This window comes from Hibiscus syriacus, unplaced genomic scaffold, assembly GCF_006381635.1.
Source record: "Hibiscus syriacus cultivar Baekdansim isolate YM2019G1 unplaced genomic scaffold, ASM638163v2 tig00000765_pilon, whole genome shotgun sequence".
NCBI lineage: Eukaryota > Viridiplantae > Streptophyta > Magnoliopsida > Malvales > Malvaceae > Hibiscus > Hibiscus syriacus.
In genome coordinates this window covers 36,690-53,810 of record NW_024061821.1, presented here as the reverse complement: position 1 = coordinate 53,810, position 17,121 = coordinate 36,690, and the positions used below count along the sequence as shown (strand labels likewise).

General features: G+C 32.3%; 2 protein-coding genes across 3 annotated transcripts; one reads left to right on the top strand and one right to left on the bottom strand.

The window, feature by feature from the left end:
* The first annotated feature begins 716 nt into the window (after positions 1-716).
* On the top strand, positions 717-6,408 carry LOC120216757 (tubulin-folding cofactor B-like). Of its 2 annotated transcripts, XM_039214101.1 has the most exons (10): positions 717-825; positions 991-1,102; positions 1,205-1,356; positions 1,471-1,589; positions 1,719-1,780; positions 3,472-3,513; positions 4,182-4,315; positions 4,969-5,038; positions 5,873-5,935; positions 6,127-6,408. In XM_039214101.1, the coding sequence occupies exons 2-9, from the start codon at positions 1,001-1,003 to the stop codon at positions 5,918-5,920; spliced, it is 729 nt and encodes a 242-aa protein (XP_039070032.1). In that variant the 5' UTR covers positions 717-825; positions 991-1,000; the 3' UTR covers positions 5,921-5,935; positions 6,127-6,408. The 2 variants fall into 2 exon arrangements, with proteins under 2 accessions (XP_039070032.1, XP_039070029.1); XM_039214098.1 differs by having other exon boundaries at positions 5,873-6,408.
* A 5,570-nt stretch (positions 6,409-11,978) lies between these two features.
* LOC120216747 (BTB/POZ domain and ankyrin repeat-containing protein NOOT2-like) lies at positions 11,979-14,617 on the bottom strand. Its single transcript, XM_039214094.1, has 2 exons — positions 14,038-14,617; positions 11,979-13,055 (listed from the first exon to the last, which is right to left on the bottom strand). The coding sequence occupies exons 1-2, from the start codon at positions 14,515-14,517 to the stop codon at positions 12,090-12,092; spliced, it is 1,446 nt and encodes a 481-aa protein (XP_039070025.1). The 5' UTR covers positions 14,518-14,617; the 3' UTR covers positions 11,979-12,089.
* Positions 14,618-17,121: the final 2,504 nt, after the last annotated feature.

The window sequence follows — 17,121 nt, the reverse complement described above, 5'->3', positions numbered from 1 at the left end:
AGATTGGTGAAGGCATGAAACATGGGATAGGTGAATTTAGTAGATTTTTAAGTTTAGTGCTTGGGTAATAATAATAATAAATTTTTTTTCGACCCAAACAAAAATGGGTGTCTACATGTCTCTCCTGATACTTCATTCCAATCACAAGCTCCTGCACCTCCTCATTTGCCCACCTCTTATTATGAATGTCAACAAATATGCTCCTTTGTCTCCCTCAATTGCCCGATTAATCCGTCTCCTGATCCAAAGGCTTTTATTGGGGCTGTAATTTGAATTTAGGGTTTGGTTTTATATTTGTGGTATGATTTTAATATTTAGGGTTTATTTTGAGGTTTAATTTTATTTTTCATTTTAATCTTTAAAAATATTAATAAAATATATAATATTATAATAAAAATAATTTAAAATTCAGTAATTAAATTAAATTTTTTTAGATTTTAATGACTAAAATAGGAGTGATAAATAGTTGAATGATGTAGTTTCCTCTTAATTTTTCATAATATTTCAATAATTTAATTTCTATATCTATTTTTGAATATTTTTAAATTTTAAATTAAAAATAACTTTATTTAAAAAAATAAATGAACCATCAACCTTTCGAATTTCGAAAATAATCAATTTTCTTAAAAAAAATTGAGTGCTTCGAACCAATAAGCCTTTTTCATATTAGTTAATAAACTTTAAAGCTATTAATATTACAATATATCAATTTTATTACATTTGATAATTGAAAACAGATTGGGAACTCAGTTCTATAGTGCTGTGGAGTCTCGACTGTGCGCTGCTCCTCTCATATATTTTTGCAAATCAACATTGAATCTCTAGGTCAGTGGAACTTCCTTTTTTTCATCTTTTCCCGTTAACAAAGGTGCGAAAGAGAACCGACTCCAAATACAATCGGTTAATTTCTTCTGTTTTCGCTTCTTAGTGTAGACGATTACATACACAACTAGATCTGCATCTTCAAACTATACCAAGCAAAAATTTTAGGAAACTTCATATGGCGTCGCGTTTGCAAATTGGGGGTGATGCCTCAGTACTGCTCCGAGTCACTCACTCCAACCTCAAAAGCTTCGCCGCCGACATTCGCTTTTCCCTTCAGGTTCTGATTTCCATCAATTTATTGTACTCTAATGTATTCCTCAGCTTTCTTTTCTTTTCCTTTTTTATAAATAAATTAAAAAGAAATTAATTTGTTATAAAGATGAGCGTGGAAGCAGTGAAAGAGAAGCTATGGAAGAAATGTGGGACTTCAGTAAATTCAATGCGGTTAGAACTGTATGATGATTGTAAAAACAAACTTTTTGATTTGAGTGATGATTCAAGACCTCTTGGTTTCTATTCTCCTCTAGATAGGTTAGTTTTTCCCAATTCCCCTTTTTATTTGTATTGTTAGTTCTAAATTTATCGATATTTATTCTAGAACATATACATTATTTTATTTTGATTCCTTCCTTTTCGCTGTAAAAGGTTCCAAATACACATTATAGATCTTGATCCTTCGTCGGTAACTTCGGGAGGGTGGCTTGAAGATACGTCATTAGTAGAAAAGTATACGATTTCTGAAGATGAATACAGTAAACGTTCTGGTAAGTCAGTTACCTGCAAAAACTGATTCTGCAATGTTATCGACTTGAAATTGTTTTCCTCTACTTTTGTTTCCATTTAATTTAGCATTTATCTATTTGTAGTGGTTTGAGCTTTTTTTTCTGTTTCAGGTACATTTAGGAAATTCAAGGAACAGATGGCATCTCAAAATCCATCTGCATTTAGGAATAAAGTAAGTGTCTTATTTGATATATACGTGTGTTTGTGTTTGTATGGGGAGAGAATCAGGTTCTGGGTATATATTTGGGCTCTTGATCATCCTTTGAAGACTGTTTTCCCGAGGATATATGCTCTTTCATTGAATCAGTTTGGGACAATTAAGGAATTTGGTGAGTTCAATTCATCGGGGTGGTCTTGGTATGTCCAGTTGAGAAGAAACCTATGTGATTGGGAGTTAGAACAGTTTTCTAATTTTCTAATCATCATTCATAATTTCAGCCTATTCCAAGAGTCAAGAGATGGTCTGCTTTGGAGAGGGAATGGGGAAGGCATTTTTACTGTTAATTCTTGTATGAAAACTTGTTTTGTTGAATCGGTAAAAGATAGTTTCTGGGAGAAATGTATTTGGAAGGGGTTGGTGCCTCCTAAAATAGAAACTTTTATGTGGCAAGTTGCCCATCAGAAATTGGCAGTTAAGTTTGAGCTTCAAAAAAGAGGGGTTTCGGGGATTGTTGATGTTTCTTGTCCTTTGTGTAAAAGAGAGATTGAATCTATTCCTCATCTATTTTTCTCTTGCAAGGTGGCATGGTCCCTATGGAATAAGTTTTTGAATTTTTGGAATATTAGTTCGGTCCTTCATGGAAATGCACAAGGATTTTTACTTGCTTGGAATGACATGATGTTTTCTTCTTCTATTTGGTCCTTAATTCCGGGGTAGTGCTTTAGACCATTTGGAAATTTAGGAATGACGTGGTGCTTGAAGGAAGGTCTTTGGATCACATTGAGTTATTTTTCATGGCTAGGCTAAGGCTTGCTTCTTGGTTCTTAGCTAAGTTCAACGGGGTTAATATTACTAAAGACTCCCTGATAAGTGATCCATCTATTGCAGATTTCTGTTCTTCTTCCAGAAATTTGGCTACTAAAATTGTGTCCTGGATTCCTCCTCCAAAGGGTTTTCTAAAACTGAATGTAGATGCAGCAGTTTGCAATGATTGGCGAATGATCGGTGTGGATGGTTTACTAAGAGATGAGGCTGGTAAGATTATGGGTTCTTTTAAAGAATCTGCAGATCCAAGCCCTCCAACTTTGCTGGAGCTTGTTGCCATCAAGAAGGGTGTACTTATCTTTGAGCATATTCTTCAGAGGTTTAAGAATCGGTGGATTGTTGAATCTGATAGTAAACTTGTTGTGGATTGGGTTAAGAATTTAGATAGTTGTCCTGGTGTTTTCCTTCATCTAGTCAAAGATATTGTTGCCATGATAAGAGTTTTGGAAGGAGCTATCAGATGGGTTGACAGAACGGCAAACATAGAAGCTGATAGCTTAGCTAAGGCTGGTATTGGGTAGTTATTGTTTGTTGGGTTGGGATATTGTTTAATTGAGTGAAAGATGTGTTCTTTGGTGTGTTTCGGGTTGTTTTTGTAAGGGGCTTCTTTGTTTTAAACATTATGTAATCTTTTACTTATTAATGAATTATGAGGCACTTTTTTGCTCCTTCCGCTGATTAAGGAACACCAATTGGTGTTCCGTTAATCATGAAGGGGGTTTTTAACGAGGCCTTAACTTCCTATAAAAAAAACAATATCATCTAATCTTATATGCAAGTAGGCACTAGCAAGGTTTTTTGCTGCTTATTACGAAGTGCAATCTTGTATTTATTGCTTCTATTTCTGTCTTCGTCATGCTTGATGAACTCATTTACAGATGTCAGACAACTACATGGAAGACCTCTGTGCAAATATCAAGGTTGGTGTGAATTATCAATTTTCACTTTTCATCTTGTTGGATTCTCATATTGCCCATTTTCAGTATGTGCTTTTTTTATGAAGAGAAGGGAACAAGGTAATACATTTATCATTTATTGATTTATTCCCTTTGGACATTGATAGTCCCAGAAGGAATTTTTCTGTATCTGCTCACTTGAGTCTTGACAATGGTTTCATACTGACGAGAAAAATTAAATTAAAAAAAAAGTCGGTAGTAGCTAAAATTTTCTGGTTTCATCATCTTTACAGAACAGATATTTGTCAGTTTCATTTGTGCTTCTATTTTTTTCTTTTTGAAGTGCCAAGTAATGATGACTAAAACCTGTAGTTTTTGTTTCTAGATGTTTAAGGGAAGCTAATGAGGGTCTTAAACTGATTGATAGGGTCCATTATTAAATATTACCATGACAAATAAATATCAGTTAATTCAGTGTTTTATGCTTTATAATGCTTGCCTAAGACTGAATGTAGTGTTGTTATATCACTTCTAGAATATGTTTCACATACTATTTTTCTGGAGTTAAAGACATCCTTGGTATTTTTCCTCTGTTTCTCAATATAGTGAATATCTCCTTGGCTGTTTTGCATCTTGCTTCAACTTATGTATCATAGATTTTCGCCAAGAATATCCTCGTTGTTTCAAATCAGGTAGGAGACAGGTGTGAAGTTGACCCAGGGGAGAAAAGAGGAGTTGTCAAATACGTGGGTCGAGCAGAAGCATTAGGACCAGGATTTTGGATTGGAATTCAATATGATGAACCACTAGGAAAACATGATGGCACGTATGTAAACTTTGTATCTTTATTTTCCCTGATGTTGTCACTATATATATATATATATATATGTGATAGAAACTCCTTTAAGGATAGATTTTTTTTGTTGTCAATTATGTCTTTTTAAAAGAGTGGTATCTAATTTATTCAAGTTGAAGGTTATTTCTGTTCCTTTTTCTTAATGCAGATGCATTAAATTGGTTATCCTTGTCAGATGCATATTAAATATTCTATCTTATTTGGAGGCATTTTTATCTAAATGAAAGGAAATGATTTTATTGAGTTTAGTGGTGGACAATCAATGATAGGAAATGGGAAAATTTTGGATTGAGTTAATACTTTTTTGTCGTGGTTACATAACATAGTATAAAGGATCTATATTCAGTACGTCATTCTCAAGATTGTTATTGCTTGGTGTAGCACTCCTTGTTTACCTCAACATTATGACTTATAGCCTCATGTCATGTTGATATGCATGTTGTCAGCTGCCTGTTATTTTTTGTTCATGCTTGAACCAGATATCGTGGTATTAATTCTGTTTGTCATATGACTTACAGCCTTATTTTTTGGATGCTTAATGCTTGAACCGCATTGAGTTAATACTTTTTTGTTCGTACTTTTTAGTGCTTTATTTGTTACAAAATCTGTTTGTCATATTGCAGGGTGAAAGGAACTCGGTATTTTCAATGCCCTCCACTTTGTGGTGCAATGGTTAGGCCTGACAAAGTAAAGGTTTGTATGCAAATATGATAAGTGGTTTAAGCATTCTGGGGTTTCTTTGTGGCATTTTCAAGTTCAAATAGTTTTAGGTTGATAGTCCTTTTATGGAGCATTCCACTCCAATGAATTAATAAATTACAAGAGCTCTCCTTTAAAGCTCAACCCTAGACAAGCTTCGTACTCACTGGCATCTTACTTTTTCCTTGTTCTACTTGTGGACCTTTATTCGAAGAGCTTCTAATACATATGCATCCATGATGGAGTTGTCCAGACTTTAAGAAAGAGTGTTCACTACACTTTTTCATTGTCCATAGTTACTTACCTTATAACATGGTTTGTTTTATCCCGTGTTTTCTTCTAATTATTATTTGTAGCATAATTAAAATAGAAAAGGAAATTTATTGTTGACTGCTAATTGATTTATGGTATTGGATAGGATATAGGAAGGGATAAGAATTTTAAAAGATGGGATAAATGTTGAAGACATTAGTACTTTGCAGATTTGGATATAAGTCCTACCCTAGTGATGCTGTGCCTTTTTTGCCAATCTATGAAGTGACTAACGATAAGGGAAAATTAGTGAGTTTCATTCATTTGTGTTCAAAAGATTTGTGCAAGACTTCTCTGTTAAATTATCTACTGCTGATGGACTCTCAGTTTTTGTCTAATTTTTCTTATTCATTATATAAAAGATTTTGCATATATGTTTAGTAGGCAGCTTAATCGATTTTCGCATCTCAAGTCCAAGAGTTGTATTCTGTCAGTAAAACATTTGGGGTCTCCTGTCCTTTACCTGTGTTTCGGCTTCTATTGATTTGAAACTTAGAATGGCACTTCCATTTTCAGGTTGGTGACTATCCTGAACGAGATCCCTTTGAGGAGGATGAGATATAATATGGTTGTGAAAGGGTACTGCTAAATTTCTGTTTCCAAGCAGTTTCAATAAACATTACAGATTGACAATGATACATTTGTATTTGATGGTATTGTAACATATATGGTATGGGAATGACGAGTGAGACTGTTTGAAAGATGATAAACTTTAAGCATGAAAAGCTGGTATTCTTCTTTTTGAGCTTGCTTCCTGACTTTTGTTGCAGGAAAAGAACAGAAAAGATCCCAGAACAGGGTACAGAGATGATACTTGAGCAGAACTGGCCTATACTCTTCTTGTTCCATTTTCACCATGAGCTTGAACATTAGAAACTATTCCCTGTGTGATTGCTTAAAAGTATAGATTGATTGAGTTCTGTTGAAGGAATATTGCAAACTATGTTTTCCTTCAACGATCCACACTTTTATGATGGTCAAAACCAGGTATGCAAATAAAGCTTGCTTGATATTGGGAATATAATTTTGAATCTAAAGTTCAAAAGATTTTGTACTCACCTTGTGGTAGTGGTAGCTAATGCTTTCAAACACACTAGATTCATAATTGAGCCACAACAAGACCGGTTGTCATCTAGGGACATTGATGGCAATCTTGGTTGGGGAAGATTTTATAGCCTTGAAAATATGGGATTGAATTCCAGCTCTTTGCAAAGCATATTCATTTAAGTAGATTACTTTGCAAAGCATTTCATTTCATCCTATTATTATTCACTTAGATCACTTTATTGATATGTTCATATCAAAACCAATCATTTAGTTATCATTACACTTCATGGTTCATACTTCACAAATAATCATGGGTTACCTCGAATCAAAATTCTCAAATTTACTAAGATCGTTATAAACAAAACTTGAATTCATCACCTTTTCATTGAAACCAATCTTCTAGCTTCCCTTAAATATTATCTTATTTGTTTGAAGAACTAATGAATAGATGAAAAGTCTTGTTTCATTTGTTGAGTTAATTAAAAATCCTCCAACACTTTCTCTCTTAAATCCTTTAATTTCGGTGTTGATGAAGAAGGAAGAAGAAAAATGAAAAAATGATGGTATCCCCATTTTCTTCATTTCGGTTGGTAACTTAGGAGAGAAATGGTGGATTATGATTCATTTACTTATATCCATTTAGCATGGAGCCTCCAGAATCCCAGATTGATATGCAAATGTTGAGTGATCATCTTCCACTATCCCCCTTCTAGGAAAATTGCCCTTTAAGGACCCTTTCTTTTTCCCTCATCCAAATTTTTTTAAAAAAAATTACACATAATTATTTAATTCTTTGTTTTAAGCTTTAAATTGAATTGATTTGATGTAGGAGTTGATTCAATAAATTAAATTAATTAATATATAATTGTATCTCAAGATTTTATTATTTTTTAAAGGAAGATTTTATTAAATTTAACGTCCGTCAATTAAATTTCGACATAAAAATTTAAAGATACTAATATTACATATTTTTCCATAAATATATGTTTTTTATGTATTATACTTTTTTTTATCAGGAAGAATATTTAGTATTTTTTATATATTTTATTTTTTGTAAATATAATCAAATTACTAACTTCACATATTTATTAATATTTATATTAAAATACTTGTTCATGTTTATATTAAATTATATATTTAATTTTCATATAGTACAAATTAAATAATAAACGAATATATATTATAAATTTTAAAAATAAGCTAGACTGGATCAAGATTAGACCTTGACTACTAAAACTCGAGCTAAACTCGTATTTTAAACAAATTTATTTATTTTTTTAAATATAAACTTATCTTTTTAGACCTAATTATTTTCATCAAACCCATTTAAGTATGGTGGGAACTTTGAGGCTTAAAAGTTGTATTCTTTTGATGCCCTTTATGGATGTCTTATAGGCGAGAGGCATAGGGCTAAAATCATTATGTAAATAAATATAGAATAATATGGATTTCATAACGTATTCAAAAGAAATGAGATCTTTCATGATTAGCAAAACAGTTGGGATGTTTAGTGGGAACTTCAACCATTAATATATATGTGTGTGTGTTTATAAAGATTGTTTAGATGTAATGGATGCAAGCTATAAATCCTTTTTTTTATGTTTATTTTTAGGAAAGCACTGAAGAAGAAAGATTTGAAGAGAGCTAAAATTGGAAAGTTATAATTGGTTATGATGTTTCCTAGCTACTTGAAACATCATCGCTTTTAGCTTTTCTTTTTTACTTTTAAATGATGCTTGATGTCCTTTTATAAATGGATAATTTTATTTAAATATATATATATATATATATATTAATTATTGATATTCTATTTATTGATTGATTAATTTGAATAAAAAACTACAAAAGTCTATTTATAAAAATGACTCGCGAAAATCTTACGTTTTACTATTTTTTTGATATTATAGTTCATGGGGGGAGAAAATGGTCAAAAAAAATTTATGTTGCTCTTGGAATTAAGTGAAATAAGATAACAAGGCATGAGAACATTGGGATTTTATTAGTACCAAATGCTATTGCAATAAAGTGATTAATTTATGGTCTCTTTTCCCCCTTATTTCCCAATGAAGGATAGACAAGTAAATAGAACTTTTTCATTGCAAAAATGAATCATCCATTTAGGGAAACATACAATAATACTGAGAAGCTGGTCTCCACCATTTTCAATTTCCATACTTTAATTGTTCATATTTTGCTTGACACATAAAAGTTTAGGTAGATTTTATGTGAAAGGAATCTACTTGACTACTTCTGTATAACTCATATATTATCCTTATGAAATTGTTTAAAAATTCTTTTCTTTTATTCAGAATTAGAATGTCTTTTATGTTGAATCCATTTGAGTGACATCAGTGCTAAAAGTAAGTGTTGTTCTTTTTAGAAGATTCAGGTTTGAACAATTGTATCTATAGTGTGTACATGTCAATGGTTAAAAAAGATTCTGAACAGATTCTATCTTCTAATCACTATAAACTAATAAATAATATCTTTTATATTCATTTTGTTATTTAAAATACGTATCTTTCAAAAATTATGATGTCTTTTTTTTAAAAAAAAAATACTATCTCAAAAGTTTAAATTTTAATGCATATATACCATTTAATATCAACTTTAACATAAATAAAGCTATGGGGACATTTACATGTACTTTTTTTTTCCTTTTCATACTAATGCAAATGAAAAACGTACATGCATGCAAAATTTTGAAGGGGATTCGACATCCTTATGAGATTCGACTATTTCAATTCTGAACATGTGTTTTTAAGATTATGTTACTACAATGAATAGAAGAAGCTCTTGGAACATACAAAGATTAATATTAATTTAGAGTTCTTAACTTAAAATTAAAACACGTTAAAATTAGTATATTTGTTAAATAAATATTCTAAAAACCCTATTCTCTTTTTCTTCTTTTCTCGTCGCTTGCCCTTCTTTCTTCTTCACTTGCTAGGCAGTAGGACTAATCTTAGTGTTGGTTGTCGATCACATGTATTACTTAATTTTCTTATATTTTTATATTGTATCTTTATTTATTTATTTATTGTTTTTATTTTTTAATAACACTGTCTTTATGACACGTTTTTTTTACCTCTATGTACGCTTTCATCTGTCTTTTGGCATGCTTTTATTTACTTTATCGGTTGTTTGGTCATTTTTTTGTTTATTTTTTCAGGGTTAGATTTGACGTCGCCACGACTGATCAAGATGTCACTTCTTTATTATTCCGTTAATCTCCCATGCTTTGGACTCTCAGATTGGACTTAGATACACTGTTTGCATTCATAGATAGTTTTCTTATGACGCTCGATTCTGATTTACGATTGACGGTGGTTTTTCAATAGATTAATCCCATGTTGTGGTTCGTTTGCGGATGCAATCAGATTTGTTTGTATCTATCTTTTATTCGAGTTTTTTGGATGGATTTTAATTTTTTTTTGTATGATCCTTCTATGATCTCAAGTGGCTAGTTATTTTGTGTTATTAGTTATAGGAAAATATTATGATCTTGTGTTTAGTTTATGAACTTCACTGTAACTTTAAATTTTTTTTCCTTTTAATAAAACTAGCAGCTCTATTTGCATCAAAAATATATTATCAAATTCATATAACATCATATATGTTATATATTTTGTTTAAATAGTCTGATGTGGTTATAATATAATATTTGTTTATAATCTTTCTTAGTCATTATCAATTCACACATATCCTGCAGACACAACTGCTTAAATCTAGGATTTCTAGGAATAACAACACTCTCTTTAACCACTGAAACCGCTTGATTAGTTCATATGTTATACTTTTAGGGATTGTTTATTAAAATTTAGACATTGGTCCATTGCCTTCGGATATTATTTGATCAACTTTGGACTTTGACCTTTTGTTTTATTGACTTTATAATAATTTCTAAGCACACTTTCATTTGAATCAATCTCAGACTCTTGAAAATTCATTACTTAACACCGATTTTCGGTTTGGTTAGCGACTATAAAGAGCCTAACAACACAATTATTTGTTAAAACAAACAAACTTGTTTCATAACCAAGCATCATTAAAGATATTAAATTAAAGTCAGAATGTCACAACGGAATATAAAGGATAAATGTTGGCAATAATGTTTAGGACAATCAGATACCATAAATTCATAATAATAAACTATGATGATATGCAGCTGGATTTACGACAATTAGAATATATGCATCTGCACATTTTTGCAAATAGAGAATAATTTTCCCATTAAATTTATTGAGTCGCTTCAATGGTTAAAAAAAGTGTTATTCTCTCTTGATGTTCTAGATTCAAACATGTGTACATTGTCAATAATTAAGAAAGATCATAAATATATACTACATTATAATCACCCATAATAATTTTCCCATTAAATTTATTGAGTCGCTTCAATGGTTTAAAAAAGTGTTATTCTCTCCTGATGTTCTAGATTCAAACATGTGTACATTGTCAATAATTAAGAAATATCATAAACATATACTACATTATAATCACCCATAATAATTTTTCCATTTATGAGCGAAAATGCATCTACAAGAATAAATATATTTATATATGGAGAAATTGAAGGTTGAGACAAGAGAAATAGTATTAAGAAATGAAGGGTTTAGCTGTAAAATTTTGGGAGGCCAGAAATGACAAGGGGGGCAAAAAGGAGGATTACAAGGAGGGAATCCAGATTTAGATAATGCCAATAATATTATTAAGCTGTCCTGTGTGTTCACACTCAATTGTTGCATTCATACAAGACAATCAACCAATCAATTTTGTCCATTGCTTACATAAATAATTAGACAACTACCTATATAGCCAATTAAGCTTCTCCAAAAACAAAACCCCGTTGAAATGAAGAAAAGAAAGAAAGACAGCTCATTTCTTTCAATATAAAAATGTGATGGTATTCCATGTAGCCTAATAAAGCCCAAGAAAACCCCCTACCACCAAAACCCTTCCATATTTTATAACATAAATTTATTGTATTTAGTCATCTAATCATTCATATGATTATATTTTAATCATTTAATTATTTATTAAAAAAATTAATGATAATATAATATTAACTCATGATGACATACTAACATTATAGTTTATTTTTTTAACAATTAACATTACAGTTTATTTTTTAACAATGAATAATCAAAACATAATAAGAATATCCAAAACAAACGGCAAGAATAGTTTACTGACTAGATATATAGTTTATCCTATCTTATATCAAGTTAATAATAATTTCATCGTTTATGGGTTTGTATATGTATATACATACAGACATACATGCAAGCATAGAATTGAAAGAGGTGGGTGTGGGGGGGACAAGAAAAAGAAAAGGGTAACAGTGAAAATAGGGCAAGGTATTTTTGATACTATGAAGGAATACAGAGGAGTTGACAGATTGACCTGCGTTTCTCCCTCCACAACACCACAGAGCAAATCTCTGATTCTCCTTGTCTCATCCTAATCCATGAGAGAAAAATAAAATAAATCCCCATGCCATCTCCATGAAAATGCACTTTCATATCCATCAGAGAAAAAAATACTAGTGATTGAAATCAAAGGACTGACAAATATAATAATCCCTCATGAATGAGTTTTCATGAACTATTTTGCCTTTCATCATCCATTTGTTTTTTTATATATATAATATATGTAGAGATAGAAAGAGAGAGAGAAAGTGTTGGAGCTAGAAGTCATGAGAGTGATGGTACATTGATGGGTCATGTCGGTTCATGGCTTCTCTTTGACTGTTGTGGCTGCTATCATCGTCACCCTCCATTCTCGATCCCATTCGTGTTGAACCTGTAGCACCCAGATTCAGATAAACCATCCTCGAATCCAAATTCAGGTTTCCACTGCTGCTGCTGTTGTGTTCATCGTTCATGGGTAGGTAAATCGCAGTTGAAGTTGGTGAGTTTCCGCTCCCTTCTTCACGCGATATAACCATGGCTGCTGACTGAACGAGCTCCAGACATAGCCTAAGCTTATTCGGTTCAATGTGAGTTAGCCCTGGGACCGCACCTTTGAACAAGAAATCCGAAGTTAAAGTTCGAAGGATGTCTAAAGGAGTCACCCCATCCACGGTTCTTACGTTAGGATCCGCGTGGTGGTCTAGAAGCACCGCAACCATATCCGGTGATACCATTTCCGCCGCAATGTGAAGTGGGGTTTTGCCTGCAGGTCCGGCCGGGTGGTTAACGTCGGCTGCACCGAGCTCTAACAAGGTCTTGACTACTTCCCGGCTGCAATTCTCGACAGCATAGTGTAAAGCCAGTGCTTCATTAAGATTCAGACCTTCTCCCATTACCATAAGCTTGACTAGTTCCACATCCGACGAGTCCAATGCCCTTCTCATCCTTCCAATCTTCTGGTCCTCTAGATCAGCCACTGCGGACAGCTCATGGTGGTGGTGGTGATGATGATGAGGGATCAACGACCGTCTCGCTAGCGATGACTTGAGACGCAGCTCTTCAATTTTGGCCACCACGTCGATAGGCAGATGCTTGGCGAGAACTTCTGGTGGTAAGCCTGATTTAGCCACTAGGTGGGAACAAGTAGTCCAAAGCTGGTGCATGTCTTGCTTTCTCGAAGCTATTAATACTTTCATAACATCTTCAATGGATGCCTTCTCCACCATACTGGCCAATTGTTTCTGCAAAATAAAGAGAACAAAGGCGTCAGCTTTGGTAAATGGAAATGATAAAGATGCTTTGGTCGAAGATAGAAAACAACGGGTGGTTTATGCAAAAAACCATATATAGTTAATGGGTTTTTTTTATTTTTCTTTTTGAAAAAAAATTAACTGGACTTTATTCTCATATATATGTAATAGGGGTAAGGGAGGTAAGAATGGGGAAAGATTGTGTGTGTTTACATATGGAAAATTAAACCCAAATGGGGAAAGTGAATGTTTGGGAAAGATTGTGTGTGCTTACAGTGGAAGTCATTACAAGAGATGATGAAGATCTAAATTTAGAAACCCTTTGGTGTGTAACATTTTACTGGAAGAAGCCCAATTCAAGTAAAACAGAAAAATAAGGTTGTACATAAAATCAAGATAAACCCTTTTTATCATTTTGGGCTATTGAATACGAATACCATTTTTTCTTCTCAAAAGTAAATAGTGAATCTTTCCAACATCAACAGTAGTCTTTAAGAATGAGGAGAAGAAGTCAAGATGATGGATGAAGAAACACAGTAAAGCAATTAATGGTTGAATCAGGTGCTGTAGCTGAAAATTTCTGGAAAAAATACTTAGATTTTGTGTAGCAGAAAGGGAAAGTGCCTAAATGATCCAATCCAACTACCTTTCCATGGAAGGAAATTTCTAGAACCAGTTAAAAGAAAAGAAACCAAGTTTTATGACTTATGATGAAGTTCATGTCATATTAATAAAAGGGGGAAAAAGATTAAATTACACTTCCCAAAAACCAGGCCTAGTTTTTGTTTTGAGTACACAAAAACACAAAACACAGAGTAACAAGACTCCACAGACACAAGAATCAAGAACCAGACAGCAGACAACAGCAGACACAGAGAAAGAGAAAGAAGAAAAAAAGAGAAGTTCATGGGCTCTGATGATGATGATTTGATGACGAACAAAGGGAAGGGGAAGGGGAAGGGGAAAGTGAAACCTGAGTAAGCAATGCAAGCTGTTCAACACCAAAGTATCTAGCGGCGGCGAGAGTGTCGAGAGCGAGATCAACGGCGGAGGTACAATTTGTATGCCAACACGCTCTCTCACTACAATTAGGCCTCGGCTCATGCTTTTGAGGCACAATAGAGACTTGACCACTGTACAGGAACTGTAACAGCAGCAAGAACACTTCATACCCCACCGAGTTCACCGGTATAACACCGGGACGAGACCCCGCTGACGACGCCGGTGAGCCTCCCGAACCCATCCTCGAACCAACCGGGTCTAACCCAGATGGAGGATCGGGTCCACAGAAGAATTTCCTAAAGAAGAGACTCCGTGCAGCTAAAATACACCTGTGGGCATGAACTAAACGACCCTCCACACTGAAAGTCACATCGGAGAAAGCTTGACCATTAATAAGTAGATTAAGGTAGTCGAGAGAGAGAGTTCTTAAAGACTCTTCAAAGCTACTCATTTCTAGGGTTGTTCGCCTCGAGAAAGAAGATCAAAATCTTTATTTGTTTTTGATCAATCAAGAAGAAGAAGAGATGATGTTTCATTTGAAATGGAGGGTACTGTTATTGGTTTTTTGCATATATATATATTTAGAGAGAGAGACAAGTTTAGAAAGAGAGAGCAACATGGGTGGCTGTTCCGGGCGGCCGAGCTATTTAAAATGCACAACTAAAATTAATTTTAATTTCTAAACTATTTCTTATTCTTACATATAGGAATAGGCTTACATATATATATATAAAGGGTGGGGTTTGACGCTGGATAGATAATGATGAATTCAAATTTTTGCTACATTTATCTATCATCATTAAGCCTAATAAACTCAACAGTTATGTTCCAAATCTCTTAATTTTAAAGAGTAATTAAATGTTCTAATTATGGGTCTAGTAGAATGAGGTAAATAAATTCTTTAAATAAGGTTGGAGTTTGAATATTGATATTTGCGAATTAAATAAATTGGGTTTGGAAGATCAATTTCTCCTATGTAATACTCAATCTAAATTAATCGATTAATAGATCAGATATCGATGATTATAAAAAAAATTAAATGTTTATTCTAAATAGGTCAATCTTTGTTCTTTAATCATTCTTATCCGTTATAGGTTTTGATATTCTGCTTCATTATCATTTACTATTACTTTCAAACCTGTCTCTTATTGTCTCCTTTTTTTTAACTTAACCCTATGCAACCAGCAGTAAATTTGTAAAAATACGATATGGTTCAAATTATTTGCAAGTATACGAGATCATTGTAAAATAATTAATTGTAATAAAATAATTTTATCCAAAAATATATTTTGAAGATCAAACCAATGAGAGAGAAGAGAATTAATTCTAAATACTACATGATTCAACTAATTAACTAGAATAATTAAGGGTTATACTTCTAAAAATTGATTTATGAAAATTTTCAGTTTTCCGTCCGTTAAGATTTTCGGACATACTTTTTCACTGACCACAGATTTAAAGAAATATAATCTCCGAGTTCAAGAGTGTTTTGACTTTCAAATCAATTATAAGGTAAAATATATGACATCCACATATAATCTATCAAAACAAAATGTAAGGTCCAACAATCAAATTTATTTTGTTTGTTGACCTACAAATAATTATAATGATGTTATGCCTGACACCACTAATTATAAGTACTATAAATACCCATAAACTATAACTGAGAAGGGGATTATAGCGGGGATTTGACATAACTGACACCCCCTTTTCTTTAATATTTTCTTTCTGACACCGTTTGATCAATATTTCCCGAAGTAGCACCCTTTCAGCTGAGTTGGCAAAGGCGTGTCCCCGGGGACGCGCTTTACCCGTATTTTCGCTGAGTTGGATGCCACGTGTGGAAGGCACGTCCCCGGGGACGCGCCTTTCGCCAGCTCGACTGCCACGTATTTTGTTTAATAATAAATAGTTTATTTTTATTATTATTATAAATTAATAATATATTATGTAAAATGTTTCGATTATAATGTAAGAATTATCAAATGTATTTAGTTAATGTGTGTTAAAGGTGGAGTGAATTATCTACATTAATATGATATAACAATATATGAAAACCAGTTTTGACTTTATTGTAGTTATAGGAAAAATGTATGAAATTATAATATTACACATATGGTTATATTATTATTTTTTATTTTGATTATCGATCAATTAATTTTATCAGTTAATTATTTAAATGTTATCAATCTAGTCATCTCATATCAATATTTAACGAAAATATTGATGCATAAGTTAATAAATTAGTATAATTACATATTTAATCTTCAAGACTTACATATTTTATAAAATTAGTCTTATTAAAAATTTAATTTAATAAATTTAATCCTCCAATCAGAACATGAAATGTGTCATTGTATACATAAATTTTTTAATAACTTTTAATTTGTTTAATTTAATATTTTTCTTTGCTTAGAAGGTGGAATTATTATTATATTTTAAAAAAATTATAACTAATAATATTAATTATTATATTAAATAAATATATTAAATATATTTGATATTAATGTAGATAATTCACTCCACCTTTAACACACATTAACAAAATACATTTTATAATTCTTACATTATAATCGAAACATTTTACATAATATATTATTAATTTATAATAATAATAATAAAAATAAAATATTTATTATTAAACAAAATACGTGGCAGTCGAGCTGGCGAAAGGCGCGTCCCTGGGGATGCGCCTTCTACACGTGGCATCCAACTCAGCGAAAACACGGGTAAAGCGCGTCCCCGGGGACGCGCCTTTGCCAACTTAGCAGAAAGGGTGCTATTTCGGGAAATATTGATCAAACGGTGTCAGAAAGGAAATATTAAAAAAAATTAGTGTCAATTATGTCAAATAACCGATTATAGCCTCTATCTCCGTAAGCAATCTCCTTCCTCTTCTCATGACCATCTTTTGTAATTAAATATTGACCAACGATCAATTTTTTTACTAATTATGATTCTCGATCTAAACTAAAAGAAGTGAACTGCCAACTACCGATAAAATAAATGTATTCTTATCAACCCTCTATTAAATCTGGCAACTAATTACTTAACT

What these genes read in the sequence shown, in the direction of transcription:
- LOC120216757 (XM_039214101.1), top strand. Translation starts at nt 1,001, where the DNA reads ATGGCGTCGCGTTTGCAAATTGGGGGTGATGCCTCAGTACTGCTCCGA. An exon ending in TGAATACAGTAAACGTTCTG is followed by an intron (nt 1,590 to 1,718) that starts GTAAGTCAGTTA and finishes TTTCTGTTTCAG; the next exon opens with GTACATTTAGGAAATTCAAG. An exon ending in CTAGGAAAACATGATGGCAC is followed by an intron (nt 4,316 to 4,968) that starts GTATGTAAACTT and finishes GTCATATTGCAG; the next exon opens with GGTGAAAGGAACTCGGTATT.
- LOC120216747 (XM_039214094.1), bottom strand. Translation starts at nt 14,517, where the DNA reads ATGAGTAGCTTTGAAGAGTCTTTAAGAACTCTCTCTCTCGACTACCTT. An exon ending in AGCTTGCATTGCTTACTCAG is followed by an intron (nt 13,056 to 14,037) that starts GTTTCACTTTCC and finishes TTTATTTTGCAG; the next exon opens with AAACAATTGGCCAGTATGGT.